Source organism: Macaca thibetana, chromosome 3 (assembly GCF_024542745.1).
Source record: "Macaca thibetana thibetana isolate TM-01 chromosome 3, ASM2454274v1, whole genome shotgun sequence".
NCBI classification, from domain to species: Eukaryota; Metazoa; Chordata; class Mammalia; order Primates; family Cercopithecidae; genus Macaca; species Macaca thibetana.
This window is the reverse complement of record NC_065580.1, coordinates 55,792,190-55,814,870: the sequence shown is the minus strand read 5'-3', so window position 1 is coordinate 55,814,870 and position 22,681 is coordinate 55,792,190. Positions and strand designations below refer to the sequence as shown.

The window sequence follows — 22,681 nt, the reverse complement described above, 5'->3', positions numbered from 1 at the left end:
GCTCGGAGCTGGGGCGGGACTGGAGCGGAGCTGCCTTGGCACAGGAGAGGAGCTGGATTCCCGCTCCTGGCTCTGTGCCTTGGCCCTTTTGTGCCCCTAGTAATTTAGTCTGCGCCGGCCGGATTAACTTGCCTGCCTTCTCAGTCTCCCTTATCCACTACAAGTTCTGTATTCATCTGCTGATGGACATTTTTATTCATTCTCAGCTCTCGGGTCTTGAAGAAGTCACGTACCCTGGTTGGCCTAACAGGCCTTGAAAAGTTCTGCTTGGCGGTGCTGGGTCACCTGATCCTCTTTCCTCTCCTCCTCCTTCCCCCTGTGACAGCTGGGAGCTACCACTGTGTAGCTATAATTCTGAGACGTAATTTTCTTAAAAAAAAATTATTTGACCAGATAATACAGCCACAGGGCTCACAATTCAAGAGGCAGAAAAGATACATTTGGAAAGCCTGGCATCCTTGGCCCCAGCCACCAACTTCTCCACAGAGGCAACTAATGTTGCCATTTTGCATATCTTTCTAGACATACTCTATACATATAGAAGCAAGTCCGCTTATATATTCCTTTTTTTTTTTTACAGAAATGTAGCATGCTGTACATACTTCAACATCTCGATTTTAAACAATTTTAATATAAGAGATAATTTCCTATCATGTAGTCACTTTCTCTGCATCTGCATAGTATCCCGTTTTATGGGTATACAATAATGTATTTAACTATTATTGATGAACATTTGGATTTTTCCAATTTGTTGCTGTTTAAAACAATGAATACCTTTTACCTCGTTGCACTCTGAGAGCAAGATGGGTCACCAGCAGCTGTACTGGAGCCACCCGCGAAAATTCGGCCAGGGTTATAGCTCTTGTCGTGTCTGTTCAAACCGGCACGGTCTGATGTGCCTCAATATGTGCCGCCAGTGTTTTCCTCAGTATTTGAAGGATATTGCTTTCATTAAGTTGGACTAAATAATCTTCCTTCAAAGGATTATCCAAGGCATCTACCCAATGAAGAAGCATGATAGTTCTTTGTACTTAAAATAAACATTTAAAAAAATGAATAATCTTGTTTATATAACTTTTACCAAGTGCACAAGTGCAAATTGTAGGATAAATTCTAGAAATGGAGTTCTGATTTTGTAAGTGCCAAATTACTCTCCATGGAGATTGTACCAGTTGATACTTTAACTTACAGTGCATGAGATATGCGCACCATTTTTGGATATAACTTCTTCCCAGTAGTCCCGTTTGTAATCTCATCTTTATGCTGTTTCTCCTTTTGTTCCTTAAGCTAGTTTTAAATGTTCTTTTGGTATTTCTTATGTTTCTTCTTACTTTTCCCTTTCTTAACAACTTCATCTTTTCCTTGCACCCTGTTCCATTTACACCCTCCCCCAAAAGAAAGCATTTCCTTTCTACCTTCATCTCATTCTGCTGTTTCTTTTAAAAATATTTTAGGACACTGAAAATGTCAGAGATACTCAGTATTTATTGGAAAAGTTAGACACAGAGATTTATCATTTGATCTGTGCACAGTGATCTGTGTGTTTCTCTGGGTTTGTTATTCTGTAAAAATATTAACGCATTTATTCCTTGGATACAGTTATGACTAACATGTATATAGGATCTTGTGCGTTTATTCATACATATCCCCCCTGCCTTTTTTTTTTTTTTTTTTTTTGAGATGGAGTCTTGCTCTTGTTCCCCAGACTGGAGTGCAGAGGTGTGATCTCAGCTCTTCCTCCTGGGTTCAAGTGATTCTTCTGCCTCAGCCTCCCAAGTAGCTGGGATTACAGGCGCCCCCACCACGCCCAGCTAATTTTTGCATTTTTAGCAGAGATGGGGTTTCACCATGTTGGCCAGGCTGGTCTCGAACTCCTGACCTTAGGTGATCGCCCGCCTTGGCCTCCCAAAGTGCTGGGATTACAGGCGTGAGCCACCGCGCCTGGCCTGATTAAGTTACTTTCAATTTAAGCTTTCAGATCTCAACTTGGTCCTAATTGCAGTTAAGTTTTTGTGAATCTCCTGTTGACTCACTTTGTTTGAGTGGTTATTTCAAGCCTTTTACAAGTTTTTCAGGTCCTCAGTTCAGTCTCTTTCTTCATGACTGATGACTTTTTTCTCTCCTGAGAAGATTGAGAATCCACTTAAGAGTTCTCTTAACTTCTCTGACATTTTCCATTTTCTGTTTTAATTCTGCCTTAGAGGAAGTGGTATCACTTTTTGTTATGTGCAACCTTCCCATCTCTGTTTTTGATCTTATGCCTTCCTCCTCTGGGACTTTGTTTCTTCAGTCACTACCTCTTCTATTTGTTGTCCTATGGAATTTTTCCCTTTTGTTCTTGTAAACATGCTAATATCCATTTTATCTTAAAAACATAGTTGAGAAAATCTTCCTGCTCTCTGAAGTTACAAGTCATTTTCTTTTTTTTCTTTCACTGCCTAAAAGTGGCAGAAAGGACAGGCTTGGGAGTTAGAAAGACCTAGGTTTGAATTTTGGCTTTGAGTTTTGTCTAATAAATTCTGTGAAACTGTTGTTCCTATCTGTAATGTAGAAATAATTGTATTTACTTCACAGGTTTATATAGAATTAGATAATAATATATATCTCTAATCACGGTGTCTCATACAATGATCATCTCGATTTATAGCAGCTATTACTATTCGCCCACAGTACATTTCTTTACTACTTATTTATTTATTTTTAGAGACAGTCTTGTACTGTCGCTCAGGCTGGAGTGCAGTGGCACAATCATAGTTCACTGCAGGCTGGGAATTCCCGGGCTAAAACCATTCTTCTGCCTCAGCCTCCCTAGTAGTTGGGACAATAGGTGTGCACCACCATGCCATGCTAATTTAAACAATTTTTTCTTTTTTTTGTAGAGACAGGGTCTTGTTATGTTGCCTAGGCTGGTTTCAAACTCCTGGGCTCAAGTGATCCTCCCACCTTGGCCACCCAAAGTACTGGCATTTCAAGGGTGAGCTACCATGCCAGGCTCTTATTTTATTTTTAAACTTATTGCACTTTAGTTTCTATCTCTATAAATCTGTTGAAACTGATCAATAGTTTCTTAATTCCCAGATCTTTAGTATTTCTCAATCCCAATCCTTGTGTTTTTGACATTGTTGAGCCTTTGAGCCTATCTTGGTTTCTCTTGCTGAACCTTCCCGTTTATCCTCCTGCTTCTTTTCTTTCCTTCATTGTGTCCTCACGTAGTTTCTCTAAAGTTTTGTTTCTGTTAATTTCATCCATTCTGGTCTTGGACTCTATATGCTTCCTTAGTCAATCTTTTTATCCTCAAGCTAGCATCTGACCTCTAAAGCCAGATTTCTCTCCGCCTTTTAGAATGCTGCATCAGGATATGCTGGCGTGTTGGATAGTCTCCACGCCTACTCTCAGGCTCAGGAATATGCTAAGAGCATTCCCAAGACTCAGCATGTAGTCATCCTCATGGCTATGATGTATTTTAGTGAAAGAATACAAAGCAAAATCAGCAAAGAGAAAAGACACATGGGGCCAAGTCCAGGAGAAACCAGGCACAAGCTTCCAAGGGTCCTCTTCCACTGGAGTCACACAGGATGCGCTTAATTCCCCCAGCAACAGGTAGTGACAATTTGTGTAAAATGTTGCAAACCAGGGTAGCTTGTTAGAGATCTGGCACCAAGGGTTTTTATTATGGGGTGGTAATGTAGGCATCTCTGCCTGGCACATACCAAAATTCTAGACTCCCTGAAGGAAGATAAATGTTCTGCATAAACCCTATAGTTTGTATAAACATTTTAAGCACAGTGAACCACCTTTTTCAGTTCTGGGAATGGTAGGAACCCTCTGAAATCGTTGTTCTCAGACAAGAGCCAAGAACCAACCTTATAAGCAGGCCTTTCAAAGGATAGCAATTATTCATGCTATGTTAACTCTTTTCTGCTCTGGTAATAGTACCACAAACTTAAGAAAATTAAAACTGAACTTTGTATCTCCCTGCCAACCACTTTCTATTGTGACATCTATTGTGTAGTACCTAGGTCCGAAGCCTGGGCATCAGGTTTGATCCTCTCCCCTCAGCTTCTCGCATTTAGTCATTTGCCATGTGCTGTAGATTCTACCTCTGAGGGTTTTTTTTTTTTTTAATCCAACCGTTCCTTTCTCTTTTCATTGCTACCATTTTTATTTAGGTTCTTATGACTTCTGAGTGGCCTCACTCCAATCTGTTGTTCATATCTTGGCGAACTATTTCTTTCTAAGGCACATTTCCTATGATGTCGACTGTAGTGGCCCTGATTACCTCATTCTGGAATTTATGGTCTAACTCACTAGAGCCCCAAACCTCCATCTACTTAATTTCCTATTACTGCCTAATGTGTATACTGTGTTTCAGCTTACCTGGTCTAGCTGCTATTACCTAAGCATGCTTTTTCCTACCTCTACTCATACCTAGTTTAAAAAAAAAAAAAGGCCTGCCATTTTTTTCCTTAAAATATGTATGATCGTATGATTAGTTCTTGTTTTTCATGATAGATATGTTCTATACAGTTGCTGTGAACCGTGAATTAGGAAGTACTGAACACTTGCTCCTAGGAGAAATACATATATACATCTCACGTAGATTATAATCCTTTTTTTTTTTTTTTTTTTTGAGACAGGGTCTCACTTTGTTACCTAGGCAGAAGTGCAGTGGCACGATCTCAGCTTGCTGTAGCTGTCACTTCCTGGGCTCAAGCAATCCTCCTGCCTCAGCCCCCGCAGTAGCTGGGACTACATGTACACACCACCATGCCCAGCTAATTTTTGTATTTTTTGTAGGGACACGGTTTTGCCATGTGGCCCAGGCTGGTCTTGAACGCCTGGACTCAAGCAATCTGCCTGCCTCAGCCTGGGATTACAAGTGTGAGCCACAGCATCCGGCCGATTATAATCTTAAATCCTAAAAACAACTCATCCTGGTAGATTCTTTTTTTCTTTATTTCGCAAAAGAGAAAACAAAGTTCAGAAGTGTTAAGTGACTTGGCTGAGGTCACCCCACTAACAGATGCCAGAGCTGGCATTCAAACCCTGTCCACCTGGCCCCAGAGCCTGAACTGCTTGGATTACATTACGTTTCCCCTACCGTCTCCATCTTCTAGTCATCTTTGTAAAGCTGAAACAAGAAGTTAGAGTGACTTGTTCTTAGCTGTGAACTTAAATTTTTTACCACTCTGCCTATTTGCAAATGACCATGAAAGCACATGAGTATTGATTTGGGGATTACAAATAAATTTCAGCAACTAAGCAAATTCAGGAATGCAGAATTCGTGAATAGAAAAGATTAACTGTAAATCACTTGAAATCCCGGATAACCACCGTAGAACACCATTTCAGGTTACTCTCCACATGTGTTTTAAGTGATTTTTATATAAAAACAAAATATATGCACATTATATGGTTTTTTTTAAACCTACCTGATTCACTGAATAGCATTTGTTGGATTGCTTTCTATGCCTGTGTTCTGTTACCATTTTAAATTGCTGCATTGGATCTCCTTTTTCTTTTTGAGACAGAGTGTCTCTTGGTCACCCAGGCTGGAGTGCAGTGATGTGATTTGGGCTCACTGCAACGTCCGCCTCCTGGGTTCAAGCAATTCTCCGGCTTCAGCCTCCCGAGTAGCTGGGACTACAGGCATGTGCCACCATGCCAGGCCAATTTTTGTATTTTTAGTAAAGACGGGGTTTCGCCAGGTTGTCCAGGCTGGTGTCAAACTCCTGACCTCAGGTGATATGCCCGCCTCGGCCTCCCAAAGTACTGGGATTACAGGCATGAGCCACCACACCTAGCCTGCGTTATATTTCATTGTATGAATATGGTATAATTTAACCAAGATCCTTAATGGATGTGTTTTACATAATACTATATAAAATAGGTAATCAGGTATATTATGTACTTTTAAAAATCTGTCTTCCTCCCAGTTAGATAAAAATTACTTGAGTCCAGGAACTATTTGATTGGATTTATATCATCATAATCTTGCTTGAGTTTTGGCCCTCAATTAAAACAATTTGAATCGAACAGAAAAGTTGATCAGCTCTAGTTTCTTTTTTTTCTTTTTGTTTCTTTTTTTGAAAATGTTAATTGTAGTTTCTTTTTGAATCTCATGTATTGTCTCTCTTCTTTCAGCTCTGGATGAGGGGGATATTGCCTTGCTAAAAACTTATGTAAGTCCTTTCAGTGTCTACAAACTATAGATGTTTTATGTTGAAATAAAAGCTGTTTTGGTATTGTCCTTCCAAAATAATTAGAAGAAGTTAAGAAACCAAAATTAAAAAACCAAACAAAAAATAAAAAGAAACGAAATACTTAGAATGTTTGGCAGCTCTTTGTAATTTTCACTAAATGAAGTTACCTACCTGAAGTTTATAGATCAGAGTTTTTGGCATGTCTCAGTTTATGTATTATTTTAATCCTATTCATGATTAAAATGTGATACTATATTGAAAGATATTTAAAATAATTTACATGTGTTTACTATGTTTAACAAGTATTACTGAATTAGTTGGAAATGAAGTTTTAATGCATAGAAGTCAGTAGTTTTGCATAATTTCACACAATTTTTTTTTTTTTTTTGAGACAGAGTTTCACTCTTGTCACCCAGGCTGGAGTGCAGTGGCGCGATCTTGGCTCACTGCAACCTCCACCTCCCGGGTTCAAGGGATTCTTCTGCCTCAGCCTCCTGAGTAAGTGGGATTACGAGCGCCTGCCACTGTGCCTGGCTAATTTTTAGTATTTTTAGTAGAGAGGGGTTTCATCATGTTGGCCAGGCTGGTCTTGAATTCTTGACCTCAGGTTATCCACCTGCCTCAGCCTCCCAAAGTACAGGGATTATAGGCGTGAGCCACCGTGCCTGGCCATGATTTTCATTTGTTATCTTGCATAATAGTGGATTGTGTATTTAGGGGGAAATATTGGCTCAGGAACACCTCTCTACTTCACAAGTTTTGGGATAATGATAGCTATTGAAATTGTAACTTAAAAATAATTTTTGCCTGTAGTTTAATAAATTGTTGATATCCTGATATTCTAACTAAACTGACCTTCATCACCTAGGGTCAGAGCACTTACTCTAGGCAGATCAAGCAAGTTGAAGATGACATTCAGCAACTTCTCAAGAAAATTAATGAGCTCACTGGTATGTATTTTTAAATTCCCATTTCCTTCCTTTAAATGTAATGTGTTAATAATATCAAAAGAGTTTACAGATTTTACTCCTTTATGATTACAGATTTTAAAAAATCGTTATTCTTCCTTTCTGTTAAGAAATTTGATCTCATTTAACCATATCTTTCACTGCTTTTTACAACCAGGTTTAATGCTTATGCAGTTAAGAAATAAGAAACAATACCATCTTCTAAGCCAGTAATGTTTCTGTTGGTCAAAACCCAGTTCAGTAAACTTCAGTTAACAAGTCGAAAAACTTTTTTGGATAAAAATAAGATCCACAGCATAGTTTTGCTCGAAGTAATTGGGCTCTTTCCTGGAAGTTGGAAACATTTTTTGGGGGAACTTGAATGATGAAGTTTTACATTTGACCTACACAAAAATATCAAATGTGGCATTATATTTTTGGCTTGACAATTACTTTAGGGCAGGGTAGTAGTTTTCAGCTGGGGTGATTTTGCCACACCCCCCACCCGCTCCCGGAGGACACTGGGCAATGTCTGGAGACATTCTTGATTGTCATGACTTTGAGAGAGGGTGGTGCTGCTGGCATCCAGTGGTGAGAGGCCAGGGATGCTACTAAACAGCCTATAATGCACACAACGAAATTCAGTGCAAAATGTCAGGAGGGCTGAGGTTCAGAAAGCTTATTTTAGGGCGATGCATTACATTTTAGTAAATTTTGTCATCTTTCTTTATGTAGGTATTAAAGAATCTGACACTGGCCTGGCCCCACCAGCACTCTGGGATTTGGCTGCAGATAAGCAGACACTCCAGAGTGAACAGCCTTTACAGGTTGCCAGGTATGCACAGGTGCTCTGTGGCAACTTCCCTTTGTCTGTATTTTCAAGCACTTAATGTTAGAGTCTCGGGGATAATATAATAGTTCATAAAGTATTTTTATTCCAAATTCCAAGTAAATAAAGCTTTCTACAAAACTGGGGTTAAAATTTTATGCTTTAAACAATTATTCAAAAATATATGAAGGTGTATTCATTTAAAAGATTTAAATGATACAAAAAGATGTAGAGCAAGATGTGAAAAACTCCCTTCTCCTACTTGCTTTCCTGTTGCCCTTTCCTCAAACATAAGTACTGAAATAGTTTGGCCCTCCTAATCCTCTTTCTGTGTATCTTCCTGTGTGTATTTGCATGCAAGAAACATATCCTGATTTTTTTTTGTTTTTTAGACATAACTACATGTTTTGGGAATCTGTGTCTTTAATATAGGTACACTTATTTCTTTTTTCTCATGTTTTTAAAAAATTGCATAATGTGTAGATGTTAGGCTATAACAATTTCTGTTATTATACACAGCACTGTAGTGAACATTCATGTTAAATGTTTCTCAGTGTATGTGCATACATTTCTGTAGGCTAGCTTACTACAAGTGGAATTCTAGGGGTCGAAGATATTACAGTTTTAAAATCCTGTGACAATTGCTTTGACCAGTTTATACTTTTACCGAGAGGATTTGAGGCAAATATCCATTTGTCTGATGAATGTAAGATATGCAGTTTTCAATTTTTACACTTTTGTCATTTGAGGGAAAATAATTTTAATTTGTACTGTGCTAATTACTAGTGTGATAGCTACTTCTTGTGTTTACTAAACCTCTGTATTTCTTTGACTACTCATGTTCTTGGGTTGTTTCTTGTTAATTTTAGAAACAGTTCATATATTGTACATATTATCTTTTCTTAAGTAATGCTACAAGTATTTTTCCCTAGTCACTTTTAACTTCTTGGTACCTTTTGTTGTACTAATGTTTTACATTTTTAGGAGATAAAATATACCAGTATTTCCATTATACCTTTTGGGTGTTAATGTTGCTCAGAAAAGCCTAGCCCAATTCAAGGCTATAAACATATTCTCTGTTTATGATCCTTTTAAAAATTTTGTTTTTATTTTTAGTTCCTAAAAGCTAAAGATTATTTTTCTTTCCCATCTACTCACCCTTCCTACCTCCCAATTTCCATCTTTTCTCCCTTTATTTATTTATTTATTTATCCATTTTTTAGTTTTATTATGGTTTTTGAAGGGTTAAATAGTTCAGGCTGGGCACTGCAGCTCATGCCTGTAATCCCAGCACTTTGGGAGGCCCACGCGGGCAGATGACTTGAGGTCAGGAGTTTGAGACCAGCCTGGCCAACATGGTGAGACCCTGTCTCTACTAAAAATACAAAAATTAACTGGGTGTGGCGGGCGCTTGTAATCCCAGCTACTGGAGAGACTGAGGCAGGAGAATTGCTTGAACCTGGGAGGCGGAGGTTGCAGTGAGCCGAGATTGTGCCACTGCACTTCAGCCTGGGCGACAGAGTGAGACTCCATCTCAAAAAAAAAAAAAAGAGTTAAATAGTTAAATAATAACAACTGTATTTCCCAATTTCTCTTCCCTACAGACACTCATTTTCACCTTTTTTAGCTGATTATTTTGGTTTTCGCCTTCGTGGTTCTAATGGATATTGCTATATCTTGTGTATTGTAGATTCCTGCTTCTTGATTTTTTAGTTTTAGGTATTATCTTTTGGCTTCCCACCATGGAAGATGAGGATTTTGTTTTGTTTCCTCTGCCTTCATGTTGAAGGCACACCCTTCCTATCCCAACATCCTTCCGGTGTAATTCTGTTATAATTTTGGTTAGATCAGTATTCAGTGTTTATATGATTATGGCTATGTAAATACTATTCACAAAGAGCCAAGTGGTAAGCTGTGATTGCTTTTCCTTTCTTGTGCCACTTATTTTGGTGGTGGTTGTTTTAATGTCTTGTTTCTTCATTTGCCTGGTTTTCTGTGCATATGTTATAAACTCAACCTCCCACTTTCTCTTGATTGTCTAAGCTGCTCTTCAGATGCATTAGATCTGTTAGTTTTCTCTCAATTATACCTCAGTTGCATCTGGTGTTCTCTCGGTTTCATTTTCCTTAAGTTTTTCCCAGCACTTCCTGAACTGCTTTGGTTTGGACCAGTTGTCCTTTATGCCTGTTTAATGACAATCGTTGTCTGACTTCTCTACTGTGGAGATTTCCCTTTGCCTCCCTCCTGTTGCTTGTGTACTGTTAGTCTTTCTTCCTTGGTTTCCTTACACCTTTATTTAGGTCTAATACATCCTCTGGTAGCTTCCTGGAAAAGGGTCAGTTGGGAGGTAATATTTTGAGACTGCATATGTCTGAAAGTATCTTAGCCGAGTATAAAGTTCTTTTCTCTTCAAAATTTTGAAGGTGTCGTTCTGTTGTCCTTTGCCTCCCAGTGTTACTCTGAAGCCATTCTGATCCTCAGTCCTGTATATGTGGCCTATTTTTTCTCTGAAAATTTTAGAGTCTTCTCTTGTTCTCTTTTTGAAATTTCATGGTGATATACCTTGGTGTTGGTCTGTTTTCATCCGTTGTGCTGGGCTCTCTTATCCTTTAGTAAGGCAAATCTTCTTGAAACTATTTGTTAATTTCTTTCCGTCCATTTCCTTGGACCTTTACTCCTGAATTCTCTTATTTGGATATGGGGCCTGCAGGATTGCTCCTCTAATATGCTACTCTTTCTTTCCTGGTTTCCTTTGTTTTGCCTTTTTACTTTACTTTCTATGAGCTTTTCTTTATCTTTGAATTCTTCTGTTGAGGTTTTTTTCCTCCCAGTTTTCTTCTCGTAGGTTTTTAATTTCTCAGGTAAAAAAACTCAGGTTTTTTGGCCAGGCGCGGTGGCTCAAGCCTGTAATCCCAGCACTTTGGGAGGCCGAGACGGGTGGATCACGAGGTCAGGAGATCGAGACCATCCTGGCTAACACGGTGAAACCCCATCTCTACTAAAAAATACAAAAAACTAGCCGGGCGAGGTGGCGGGCGCCTGTAGTCCCAGCTACTCGGGAGGCTGAGGCAGGAGAATGGCGTGAACCCGGGAGGCGGAGCTTGCAGTGAGCTGAGATCCGGCCACTGCACTCCAGCCTGGGCGACAGAGCGAGACTCCGTCTCAAAAAAAAAAAAAAAAAAAAAACCAAAATAAAAACAAAAAAAAACACTCAGGTTTTTTATTTCAAGGATCTCATCTTTATTCTTTCATTGGTGTGTGTGTGTTGAATGTTCTGCTCTTATATCATGGTTGTAATATGTTCTTATCTCTCTATGGGAAAATAAAAAATTTAGGTACGTTTGTCTAGTCCGTATGAGGGGAATTTTTTTTTTCGTAAAGCAGTTAGAGGGAAACTTTTCATATAGATTTTTCATAACAGACAGACTAGCTAAAGAGCCCCACACTCCTGCAAGATCCCAGGCCTTAAAGAATGCAAAGATTGGCCGGGCGCGGTGGCTCAAGCCTGTAATCCCAGCACTTTGGGAGGCCGAGACGGGCGGATCACGAGGTCAGGAGATCGAGATCATCCTGGCTAACACGGTGAAACCCCGTCTCTACTAAAAAATACAAAAAACTAGCCGGATGAGGTGGCGGGCGCCTGTAGTCCCAGCTGCTTGGGAGGCTGAGGCAGGAGAATGGCGTAAACCCGGGAGGCGGAGCTTGCAGTGAGCTGAGATCCGGCCACTGCACTCCAGCCTGGGCGGCAGAGCCAGACTCCGTCTCAAAAAAAAAAAAAAAAAAAAGAAAGCAAAGATTATTTGAAAAAGTTTCCATTGATTTTAGTCTCATACTCTTTGCTTAAAAATCTTGATAAAATTTGTGTATGTGTAATTTTTAGCTTGTGAAATTTTTTTTTTGTTTTAAAGACGAGGTCTCACTTTGTTACCAAGGCTGGAGTGCAGTAACATGATCTCAGCTCGCTGCACCCTCTGCTTCCTGGGCTCCCACCTCAGCCTCCCAAGTGGCTGGGACCACAGGTGCACACCACCTCATGCCCGGCTGTTTTTTATTTTTATTTTTATTTTTATTTTTATTTTTAGTAGAGACAGGGTCTTGCCATGTTGCCTCGGCTGGTCTTGAACTCCTAGGCTCAAGCCATCTGCCCACCTCAACCTCCCAAAGTGCTGGGATTACAGGTGTGAGCCACCTTGCCTGGCCAGCTTATGAATTTTTAAATAACAATCTTATTGATATAAAATTCACATACCATGAGGTTCACTCTTTTAAAGTGTACAATTTAGTGATTTTTAGAATATCTAGAAAATTGTGCATTTATCATCACTAATTCCAGAATAGAATATTTTTGTTACCCCAAAAACAAACCTGATACCCATTAGAAGTCTTCATTCCCCTCTCTTCCCAGCCCCTGGCAACCATTAATCTACTTTCTGTGTCTATGAATTTGACCCTGGACATATCACCTAAATGGAATCATATAGTATATGGCTTCCTTCACTTAGCATATTTCAAGGTTCATCCATATTCAAAAATGGCTGGAAGTTTTTTTTATGGCCAAATAATATTCCAGTCTAATTTCTCTATCTGTATTCACTATTTGGTGAGACATTCTTCTCATCATTCTTATTAACTCTTTAAGTATGGTTTCCTTTAGCTTTTTGAAAAAATTTCTTGTACTGATTTAAGGTTTTTGTTTGGGCACAGTGGCTCATGCCTGTAAACCCAGCACTTTGGGAGACTGAGGCAGGTGGATCACTTGAGGTCAGTAGTTCGAGACCAGCCTGGCCAACATGGTGAACCCTGTCTCTACTAAAAGTATAAAAATATTAGCTGGGCATGGTGGCAGGCGCCTGTAATCCCAGACACTTAGGAGGCTGACGCAGGATAATTGCTTGAACCTGGGAGGCGGAAGTTGCAGTGAGACAAGATCGCACCACTGCCCTGCAGCCTGGGCAACAGTGAGACTCCGTCTAAAAAAAAAAAAAAAAGTTTTGTTTAATAACACCAACATCGAGGCTTCCTAAGGGACGATTTCTATTGACTGCTTTTTTCCCCCTTAATGTATGAGCCATAATGTCATACATAAGGGAAAATGCATCTCATAATGTTTTGCATCTCATAACTTTTGGTGATAACTAGACATTTAAAATAATGTAATGTGTCACCTCTGGAAATCAGATTTTTCCTCTCCCCGGGGTTTGGTATTATTGCTGTTTGTTGTTCTTGTTATTCCTTTCAGGATTTTTGGTCAGCCTCTTTTTTTTTTTGGTAGAGAATAGGCATAATTCTTCTTCCATAGCAAACGTGGTTGGTAACAGAAAACAGAGTCCTTCAAACAATTATGCTGTCAGGACAAAGCATTCTTTTTTAGCCTTGACCTGCTGGGCTCAAGTGATGCTCCAGCCTCAGCTTCCCCAGTAGCTGGGACTACAGGTGCATCCCACCACACCTGGCTAAGTCAAAGCATTCTTTACCTTACTTTTAACTCTACCTACGTGTGCACTCCACAGGCTATTTTTGTATTTCTCTGTAATTCTTGCATATGTAGCAGCTTTCTAATGTGATTTGCTTTTGTTTTTGTTTTTCTTTAGTAGATAGATACTATAGAAGGGGAAAGGCAGTTGACTTTTATACTGTGATGTACGTGGCATTATCAATTCATTTTTACCAGGCCATATGGAAATGAATATAATTAAGTTAAAAATAGCTTCTACTGGCTGGGTGCAGTGGCTCATGCCTGTAATCCCAGCACTTTGGGAGGCCGAGGCAGGTGGATCACTTGAGGTCAGGAATTTGAAACCAGCCTGGCCAACATGGTGAAACCCCATATCTACTAAAAATACAAAACAATTAGCCGGGCGTGCTGGTGCGTTCCTGTAATCCCAGCTACTTGGGAGGCTGAGGCAGGAGAACTGCTTGAACCTGGGAGGCTGAGGGTGCAGTGAGCTGAGATCATGCCACTGCACTCCAGCCTAGGCTACAGAGCAAGACTCTGTCTCAAAAAAAAAAAAAAAAAAGCTTCTACTGCCTCAGTTAAAAAAAGAAAAAAAAGTAGCAAAAACAATAAAAATGGATTTAAAGCCCGGATACAGTGGCTCACGCCTGTAATCCCAGCACTTTGGGAGGCTGAAGTGGGCAGATCACCTGAGGTTGGGAGTTTGAGACCAGCCTGACCTTGGGAGTTCGAGAGGAACCCCATCTCTACTAAAAAAAAAAAAAAAAAAAAAAATTAGCCAGGCATGGTGGTGCATGCCTGTAATCCCAGCTACTCGGGAGGCTGAGGCAGGAGAATTGCTTGAACCAAGGAGGCGGAGGTTGCAGTGAGCCAAGATCACGCCATCGCGCTCCAGCCTGGGCAACAAGAGTGAAATTCTGTCTCGAAAAAGCACTTTGGGAGGCCGAGGCGGGCGGATCACGAGGTCAGGAGATCAAGACCATCCTGGCTAACATGGTGAAACCCCGTCTGTACTAAAAATTTAAAAAAAAATTAGCCAGGCATGGTGGCAGTTGCCTGTAATCCCAGCTACTCAGGAGGCTGAGGCAGGAGAATTGCTTGAACCCAGGAGGCGGAGGGTGCAGTGAGCCAAGATCACGCCATTGTACTCCAGCCTGGGCAACAAGAGTGAAACTCCATCTCAAAAGAAAAAAAAAGAGAGAGAGGGAAAGAAAATAAAAAGAAAACGGATTTAAAGTATAAACTCAGGAAAAGAATGAAAACCCATTTATTACTGAATTTGGTGTAAGACAAGACCATCTTTTTATAGGGAAAATGAAAACGAGAGCAACTTAAGATATACAGGAGCATCACTAATAATAAAGGAATATAAATTATGGAAATCAAGAAATCAGATAACTTCTTAATGATGAGATATTTGGGTTTAATTTTCCAGGAGAATGTATTTGAAAATTTTATGGCTTGGCTAAAGTCGAATGGACCTTCAGAGTTGAGTACAGAAAAGGATCTTTAACAATGTCCCAGTTTCTGTAGTTCCAGTTTATACCTATATTTTGCACACTCAGGATAGAATCTAGTTGGTTGAATTAATTATTAGTGGCTTAGGTTCCTTATTCTAATCAAGCTTTTTGCTGTGTTAGGTGTACAAAGATAATCAATGCTGATTCGGAGGACCCAAAATACATTATCAACGTAAAGCAGTTTGCCAAGTTTGTGGTGGACCTTAGTGATCAAGTGGCACCTACTGACATTGAAGAAGGGATGAGAGTGGGGTAAGATTTCTATTTACAATAAATACTTTTCTTTCACTAAGGATGCTGTCTCACGTTCACATCCTTGGCTTTGTGGTGAATAAATGAACTGAGTTCCTTGGAATACCAAGGGATGATCTAGTAATGTACTATAGTTGAAAATTCTTTCTTCTGCATCTGCTTTCTAACATCCCATCAGCTTCCCTGACTCCCCTACTCCTACTGTTGTTTATTATGAATGGCTTCAAATTTCAGAGTTGAGGTTACCAGTCTATTTACGGTAACATGGTATAGGTTGGGGGACTACTTGCTTTAGGATAGTTATGATGCCAAGTGTGTTAATGTCTATAGAATCCATAACAATTCACTCAGTAAATTAAAAAAAAATCTCCCCTCCCTCCTCAAGGGTTTGGTTGCTGTTAGGACAAAGCGTTCTTTTTTAGCCTTGACCTCCTGGGCTCAAGTGATGCTCCAGCCTCAACCTACCCAGTAGCTGGGACTACAGGTGCATCCCACCACACCTGGCTAAGCCAAAGCATTCTTTACCTTACTTTTAACTCTACCTATGTGCGCACTCCACAGGCTATTTTTGTATTTCTCTGTAATTCTTGTTTGCCACATTAGACATATAATTTAGTATCCTCAGGTTTCATGCTCTCTTTATTTCTCTTTATATAACCTTAGGGATTCTGTCTCTCTCTTGTTTTCTTAAATATGGCTTTGGGGATAAAAGACTAAACATAAAATCACTTTGAAAGCTTAAAGAATGTATTAGTGACTGTCTTTTTTACTTCCTTAGTGTGGACAGAAATAAATATCAAATTCACATTCCATTGCCTCCTAAGATTGACCCAACAGTTACCATGATGCAGGTAAGAAACTATGGGAGGGAAAAGGAAGGCTATGTGTTTTTTTTGTTGTTGTTGTTTTTTGAGATGGCGTTTCACTCTTGTCATCTAGGCTGGAGTACAGTCATGTGATCTTGGCCCACTGCAGCCTCTGCCTCCTGGGTTGAAGCGATTCTCCTGCCTCAGCCTCCCGAGTAGCTGGGATTACAGGCGCCCACCACCATGCCTGGCTAATTTTTGTCTTTTTAGTAGAGACGGTGTTTCACCACGTTGGCCAGACTGGTTTCGAACTCATGACCTCAAGTTTTCGGCCTGCCTCAGCCTCCCAAAGTGTTGGGATTCTAGGCGTGAGCCACTGAGCCTGGCAGTATTTTTTGTTTTCTTTGAGACAGACTCTCACCTGTCTTTATTTTACTGGTTTGTCTTTCATTCATTAGTGTCATAATAAGTAATACAGCAAGTAGTACCAGGGCACTGGGCAATGTATTCAATTTTTATTAAGATTCTCACTTGTGAGTTTGATTTTTCTTTTAAGGTATTAGGTCTATTCTACTGAATTTGGACAGTATCCAAAAGGCCTGTGACTGTATGTTGTACATTTCTGTCCCTCTCTTAGGTGGAAGAGAAACCTGATGTCACATACAGTGATGTTGGTGGCTGTAAGGAACAGATTGAGAAATTGCGAGAAGTAGTTGAAACCCCATTACTTCATGTAAGTAGCTGAGTGTTGTATTTAAATTTCTTTGTATAAATTTTTGTGTATTGAGCACTAAAATTGCTTGTATATTAGATGGCTTTTACTATTTTCCCTAATGAGAATTTTTTTGAGAGGGTGGAGAGAGGAGGTGTGGAGAGTTGGTAAGTTCTAGGGGAGAGCAAGCAAAAAGGATTGAATGGTCAAGTATATTTAAAAAAGAAAGATCTGCTGTTTACAGTGACAGAGGAGGCTCAGTGTAACCTTTAGCAATATGTTAAATATGTTACAGGCTATTATAGAAGAAACTGGTTCTTCAAAAGACATCGAGAAGAAAGGGGCTTAAGTTGAAGCAGGTTAAACTTGGGAGGATAATGGAAAACTAGGATATTGAATACCAGATAATTGTGTTCCTTAAACACCATAATTTTTTAAAATTAGGAAAATATTTTAAGACTGGATAATAGAAGCGCTTTTTAAAAGCCATTCAGTCTTATGTATTGATATGAGTCCAGTTTAGAACTTATGTCTTAGAATAAGTAAAATTTCTTACTTAGTCCAAGTATGTAGATTGTGGACTTAATAATTTTGATTTAAATATTAAAGTATGGTTTTCAGGATAAAAGACTAAACATAAAAGCACTTTGTTGATGTAGAAGTAGTCTGATTTTTGTTATACAGAAGTGGTAAGTGTGAAAATTGTGTCTCTATCACAGCCAGAGAGGTTTGTAAACCTTGGCATTGAGCCTCCCAAGGGCGTGCTGCTCTTTGGTCCACCCGGTACAGGCAAGACACTCTGTGCGCGGGCGGTTGCTAATCGGACTGATGCGTGCTTCATTCGAGTTATTGGATCTGAGCTTGTACAGAAATACGTCGGTGAGGTAAAGTCAATTTATCATAGTCAAAGAATATATAGCCCTGTGAAAGATTTTACAGTATGAATGAAATTAAAAATGGCACTTCTGCATCGAGGGATCCAGACCTGAAATTTCTGTTTTCTTTTTTTGAGACAGTCTCATTGTGTTGCTCAGGCTGGAGTGCAGTGTTGTGATCTCAGCTCACTGCAGCCTCTACCTCTCTGGGCTTAGGCGATCCTCCCATCTCAGCCTCTCAGGTAGTTGAGACCATGGCTACATGCCACCACGCCCAGCTCATTTTTCTATTTTTTGTAGAATGGGGTTTTGCCATGCGGCCCAGGGCTCAAGCGATCCATCTGCGTTGGCCTCCCAGAGTGCTGGGAGTATAGGCATGAGCCACCACACCCGGCCTGAGACCTGAAACTTCTTGATTGTAATTAGTAGTTTAGAAGCTGCCTTTGTGGTCATTTGGAAATAGACAACCACTTAAAATTTTAACCAGTATGCCCCCTCCTCAGAAGGATGACATTTTCTACAGATGTGGCTTTTCTATGGAAATGCCTGGTAAGTGAATTCAAAAGTATACTTTTACTTCAGGGGCAGTGTTTTCAGTCCTAATGAGAAAGTGAGAGCATAGGTTGTCTGTATGTTTGTAGACATCCATATACATATATATATTTAGAGAATAAGTCTAGGGCTATACGTATTGTATCTGAAACCTGTTGATGATTTGTATATTTACAGTAAGAATTAGATACGGAGCTGCATGAGTTGAAGTATCCTTTTATTCCCTAATTAAAACTTACAAGTCAAATTCAATGATCAGGAATTCCAAGTGATAGATCAGATGCTTTTATTTACTCAAGTTTTACTGATTAGAATGGTTCCTTTATTTAACTATTAATTTGACCTCATCAGATCCGAAACCTATTGCTATTTAATAGATACAGAATCATGCAAATGACTTAATATTTTAAGGCTAGCAAGATTAATTTGGTGGACTGGGGAGCAAACTTCAGTCTTTTTAAAAAAAGTTTAGGTAGACTGGCTGCGGTGGCTTACACCTGTAATCCCAGCACTTTGGGAGGCAGAGGCGGGCAGATCACCTAAGGTCAGGATTTCAAAACCAGCCTGACCAACATGGAGAAACCCCATCTCCACTAAAAATAGAAAAAGCTGAGTGTGGTGGCACATGCCTGTAATCCCAGCTCCTCGGGAGGCTGAGGCACGAGAATCGCTTGAACCCAGAAGGCGAAGGTTGCAGTGAGCCAAGATTGTGCCATTGCACACCAGCCTGGGCAACAAGAGCGAAACTCTGTCTCAAAAAATAAACAATAAAATAAAATAAAAACAGCTGGGCGTGGTGGCTCACACCTGTAATCCCAGCACTTTGGGAGGCTGAGACGGGTAGACCATGAGGTCAGGAGTTCAAGACCAGCCTGGCCAAGATGCTGAAACCCCATCTCTACTAAAAATACAAAAATTATCTGGGCTTGGTAGCACATGCCTGTAATCCCAGCTACCCGGGAGGCTGAGGTAGGAGAATCACTTGAACCCAGGCAGAGGATGCAGTGAGCTGAGATCGCACCACTGCACTCCAGCCTGGGCGACAGAGGAAGACTCCATCTCAAAAAAAACAAAAAAATAAAAAAAGTTTAGGTAATAATGAGTGAGAATACTGTTAAAAATAAATATTGAAAAGTTTGAAGCGTAACTTTATATTTACTTTAAAATATTTTAAAATCAATTTTGAATTAATAAATCATTTTTCTTGTTAGGGGGCTCGAATGGTTCGTGAACTCTTTGAAATGGCCAGAACAAAAAAAGCCTGCCTTATCTTCTTTGATGAAATTGATGCTATTGGAGGTGAGAATGATATGTTAAGAGAACTGCTTTAGGATTCGGTTTCATGAAAACTCTAAAGTGATATGTTAATTCTTATACAGAATTTTAACAGTAACTCTTCTATGAGCTCTGAAACACTGGCGCCACAGATCTAATAAGTAGTACTGCTAAACTGTAAAGGGAAGAAGAAACATTATATACCATTGCCATTTTTCAGAGCCTTTATTTTTGTGCAATGGGTTGAATATCCTTTAGCTGAAATGTTTGAGAATTCAGGTATTTTGGCTTTTGGCTTTTGGAGTACTTGCATTATACTGATTGAGTATCCCAAATATGAAAACCTGAAATCTAAAATGCTCCAATGAGTATTGCCTTTGAACATCATGTTGGGGCTCAAGAGTTTCAAATTTTGAAGCATTTTGGATTTTGCATATTTGCAAATATGGGATGCTCAACCTATATGTGATTTCATTCATACAACACCTATTTCCACACTTTAAACAACTCCTAAATTGAGAAGTATCATCTAATGTCATAAGAAAGCACTGGGGCATAATTTAATTGGTGGTGGTTTTTCTTAGTGCACAGGAAATACAGTATTAGCCATGAAATCTAGACAGGTTTTTTTTTTTTTTTTTTTTTAAAAGACACAGTCTCACTCTGTCGGTCAGGCTGGAGTTCAGTGGCGCAACCTTGGTTCACGGCAACCTCTGCCTCCTGGTTCAAGCCATTCTCATGTCTCAGCCTCCTGAGTAGCTGGGATTACAGATACCTGCCACCATGCCTGGCTAATTTTTGTATTTTTAGTAGAGACGTAGTTTCACCATGTTGGCCAGGCTGGTCTCGAACTCCTGAGGACAAGTTATTTTGACTAATCTCTTAGCCTCAGTTTTCTTATCTTATAAAGGGAATAATTCTTGCCTTGTGTACTTCATGAGGTTTTGAGAGGTTCAAATTAAGTAATAAATGTGGTAGACTTTGAAAACATAAAACTGCCCCATAGGCAGTTTAAAAAATGTTAAGTAAATCTGTGATGAATACTTTTGAAAGCAAAGGTTCACTTTCTAATTAGTTTTGTATAACGCAGGCTGTTCTTACAGGATTTGCTTCAAAGTGGGATATGCACTTATTCCGGAGGGCATAATTTGAGCTGAGATTTATGGTACTTTCAGGTCATGCATAGTGCTACTCTGAGTGGACTTGAAGAGCTTATCTTTTGTCTTCTCAGGGGCTCGGTTTGATGATGGTGCTGGAGGTGACAATGAAGTGCAGAGAACAATGTTGGAACTGATCAATCAGCTTGATGGTTTTGATCCTCGAGGCAATATTAAAGTGCTGATGGCCACTAACAGACCTGATACTTTGGATCCAGCACTGATGAGGCCAGGGAGATTGGATAGAAAAATTGAATTTAGCCTGCCCGATCTAGAGGTAAGAAAATCATTTCATTTTAGGAAAGGGATTTTTGAAGTTTTTTCTTCCTGTGATGTTTTTTGCATTTTCATATTTGTCAATTCTCTCATTTTTAGGGTCGGACCCACATATTTAAGATTCACGCTCGTTCGATGAGTGTTGAAAGAGATATCAGATTTGAATTGTTAGCACGACTGTGTCCAAATAGCACTGGTAAGTAGAAAGTTCTTGCTTATATTTGCTGGTCTGTCTGTTCAGGCTGCTTTAATTAAGCCTGTTTATTTTCTTTTTGTTTGAAAGGTGCTGAGATTAGAAGCGTCTGCACAGAAGCTGGTATGTTTGCCATCAGAGCACGGCGAAAAATCGCTACCGAGAAGGATTTCTTGGAAGCTGTAAATAAGGTCATTAAGTCTTATGCCAAATTCAGTGCTACTCCTCGTTACATGACATACAACTGAACCCTGAAGGCTTTCAGGTGAAAACTTTAGATTGGAATCCTAACCTTACATAGACTTGTTAATAACCACTTCATAAACAAATAAATGGCTTCAAAATTGTATGTTTCCATATCTCTTCTTATAATAAAAGGTGATCTCTAATGTTATTAGACAGAAAAGCTTGTTAGAATATATTTTGACTGTTTTTTTGACCCACTCCCATTTAAGGGTTTCACAGCAAACAGAGTGCTTGCTTAGATGGCTTATATCCTGGGCATATGCTGGCTGGGTGCTCTACATAGAAATTCTCATTGTATCCTCCCATCTGTCCATTGAGGAAGATTATCAAATGGATCTTCATCTAATGGATTCATAAACTTTCCTACTTACTTGTAGTGGCAAAGCTGGGTTTCTGGTCCAAGTTTGTCGGCTCCATTACCTATGCTCCTATTACCCTCTTCTGTCCCGCATCAAAGTAGCTCACTTAGGCTTCTGACCACATGCATTATGATAGTTTCCCACCACCATGTTGAATAATAAAAGCTTTGGCCAAATCTTTTTTAAAGTAAGAGAAACATTGGATGTATATGTTTTGCATTGCAATTTGATTTCAAATTAATCAGGAAGAATTAGTGATTTTAATGAGCAGTAAAGTAATACAATAAAGCAGAAAGAAAAATGTTCAGCCAGAGGTGAAAGAGTAGTAAAAAAGACAAAAAAAAAAAAAAGATGTGTGTACATATGATCTAATTTAGAAAATCCGGAATTGGCTTCATACAGAAAAGTGATTACTTTCATTTTACAAATTAGTTTAAAATTTTGGTAAAATGTCTGTTAGGCTTCTGGTCTACAGTTAGGTATTTTAAAAATAAAGGTTATATTAGAATCCTCAACAGATCTTTTTAAAATTATCTCCTGTGTAACCACCACCAAATCCTATCTTCTACCACAATTACCCCTTCCCCCAATGCCAAGACCAGAGCACAATAATGAATATTTTTATTGAAGTTCGATATTCATAAATAAGTTGCAAAATAAAGTTGGACACATTTTAAATTTACAATAGAAAAAGTTGACAACCTAGAAAATGCTGTGTTGCACTGAAATATGGAAAATTATGAAAGTTTTCAAGAAATTAAAGCCCTTTATAAAATCCAACCAACATTCTTGATTTTTCATTTTTATGAACTTGATCAGAAAAATTCATCTTTTTAAACCCTGCTCTAGTCTTTCTTGAGGAATTAAATAGACCAAACTATTTTCAGGTTATGCTTACAATAAAATATACTCAAGAAAATGACTGAAGATGTATGTTTTTGAATGTTTTGATTAAATAAATGTATGCATTTAGAACACACTCTCAAGTCTTTCCACTTTGTCATGGCCACATGCTCATATATAC

The 22,681-nt window shown here is 39.2% G+C and overlaps 2 protein-coding genes across 3 annotated transcripts in view; both read left to right on the top strand.

The window, feature by feature from the left end:
- PSMC2 (proteasome 26S subunit, ATPase 2) overlaps window positions 1–21,401 on the top strand; it is a 276,950-nt gene extending 255,549 nt beyond the window's left edge. For both annotated transcript variants that reach the window (XM_050782773.1, XM_050782772.1), the window contains 11 exons: window positions 6,145–6,182; window positions 7,072–7,153; window positions 7,886–7,985; window positions 15,075–15,206; window positions 15,985–16,057; window positions 16,650–16,745; window positions 17,444–17,608; window positions 19,363–19,450; window positions 20,658–20,860; window positions 20,959–21,055; window positions 21,143–21,401. In XM_050782773.1, coding sequence (XP_050638730.1) covers window positions 6,145–6,182; window positions 7,072–7,153; window positions 7,886–7,985; window positions 15,075–15,206; window positions 15,985–16,057; window positions 16,650–16,745; window positions 17,444–17,608; window positions 19,363–19,450; window positions 20,658–20,860; window positions 20,959–21,055; window positions 21,143–21,300 — 1,232 coding nt within the window. In that variant the 3' untranslated portion in view covers window positions 21,301–21,401. The remainder of the gene's footprint in view (window positions 1–6,144; window positions 6,183–7,071; window positions 7,154–7,885; window positions 7,986–15,074; window positions 15,207–15,984; window positions 16,058–16,649; window positions 16,746–17,443; window positions 17,609–19,362; window positions 19,451–20,657; window positions 20,861–20,958; window positions 21,056–21,142) is intronic.
- LOC126949882 (40S ribosomal protein S29-like) lies at window positions 10–6,131 on the top strand. Its single transcript, XM_050782783.1, has one exon. It carries the CDS (start codon window positions 804–806, stop codon window positions 963–965), a length of 162 nt encoding a protein of 53 aa, XP_050638740.1. The 5' UTR covers window positions 10–803; the 3' UTR covers window positions 966–6,131.
- Window positions 21,402–22,681: the final 1,280 nt, after the last annotated feature.

Coding starts and splice junctions, on each gene's coding strand:
- LOC126949882 (XM_050782783.1), top strand. CDS start 804: ATGGGTCACCAGCAGCTGTACTGGAGCCACCCGCGAAAATTCGGCCAG.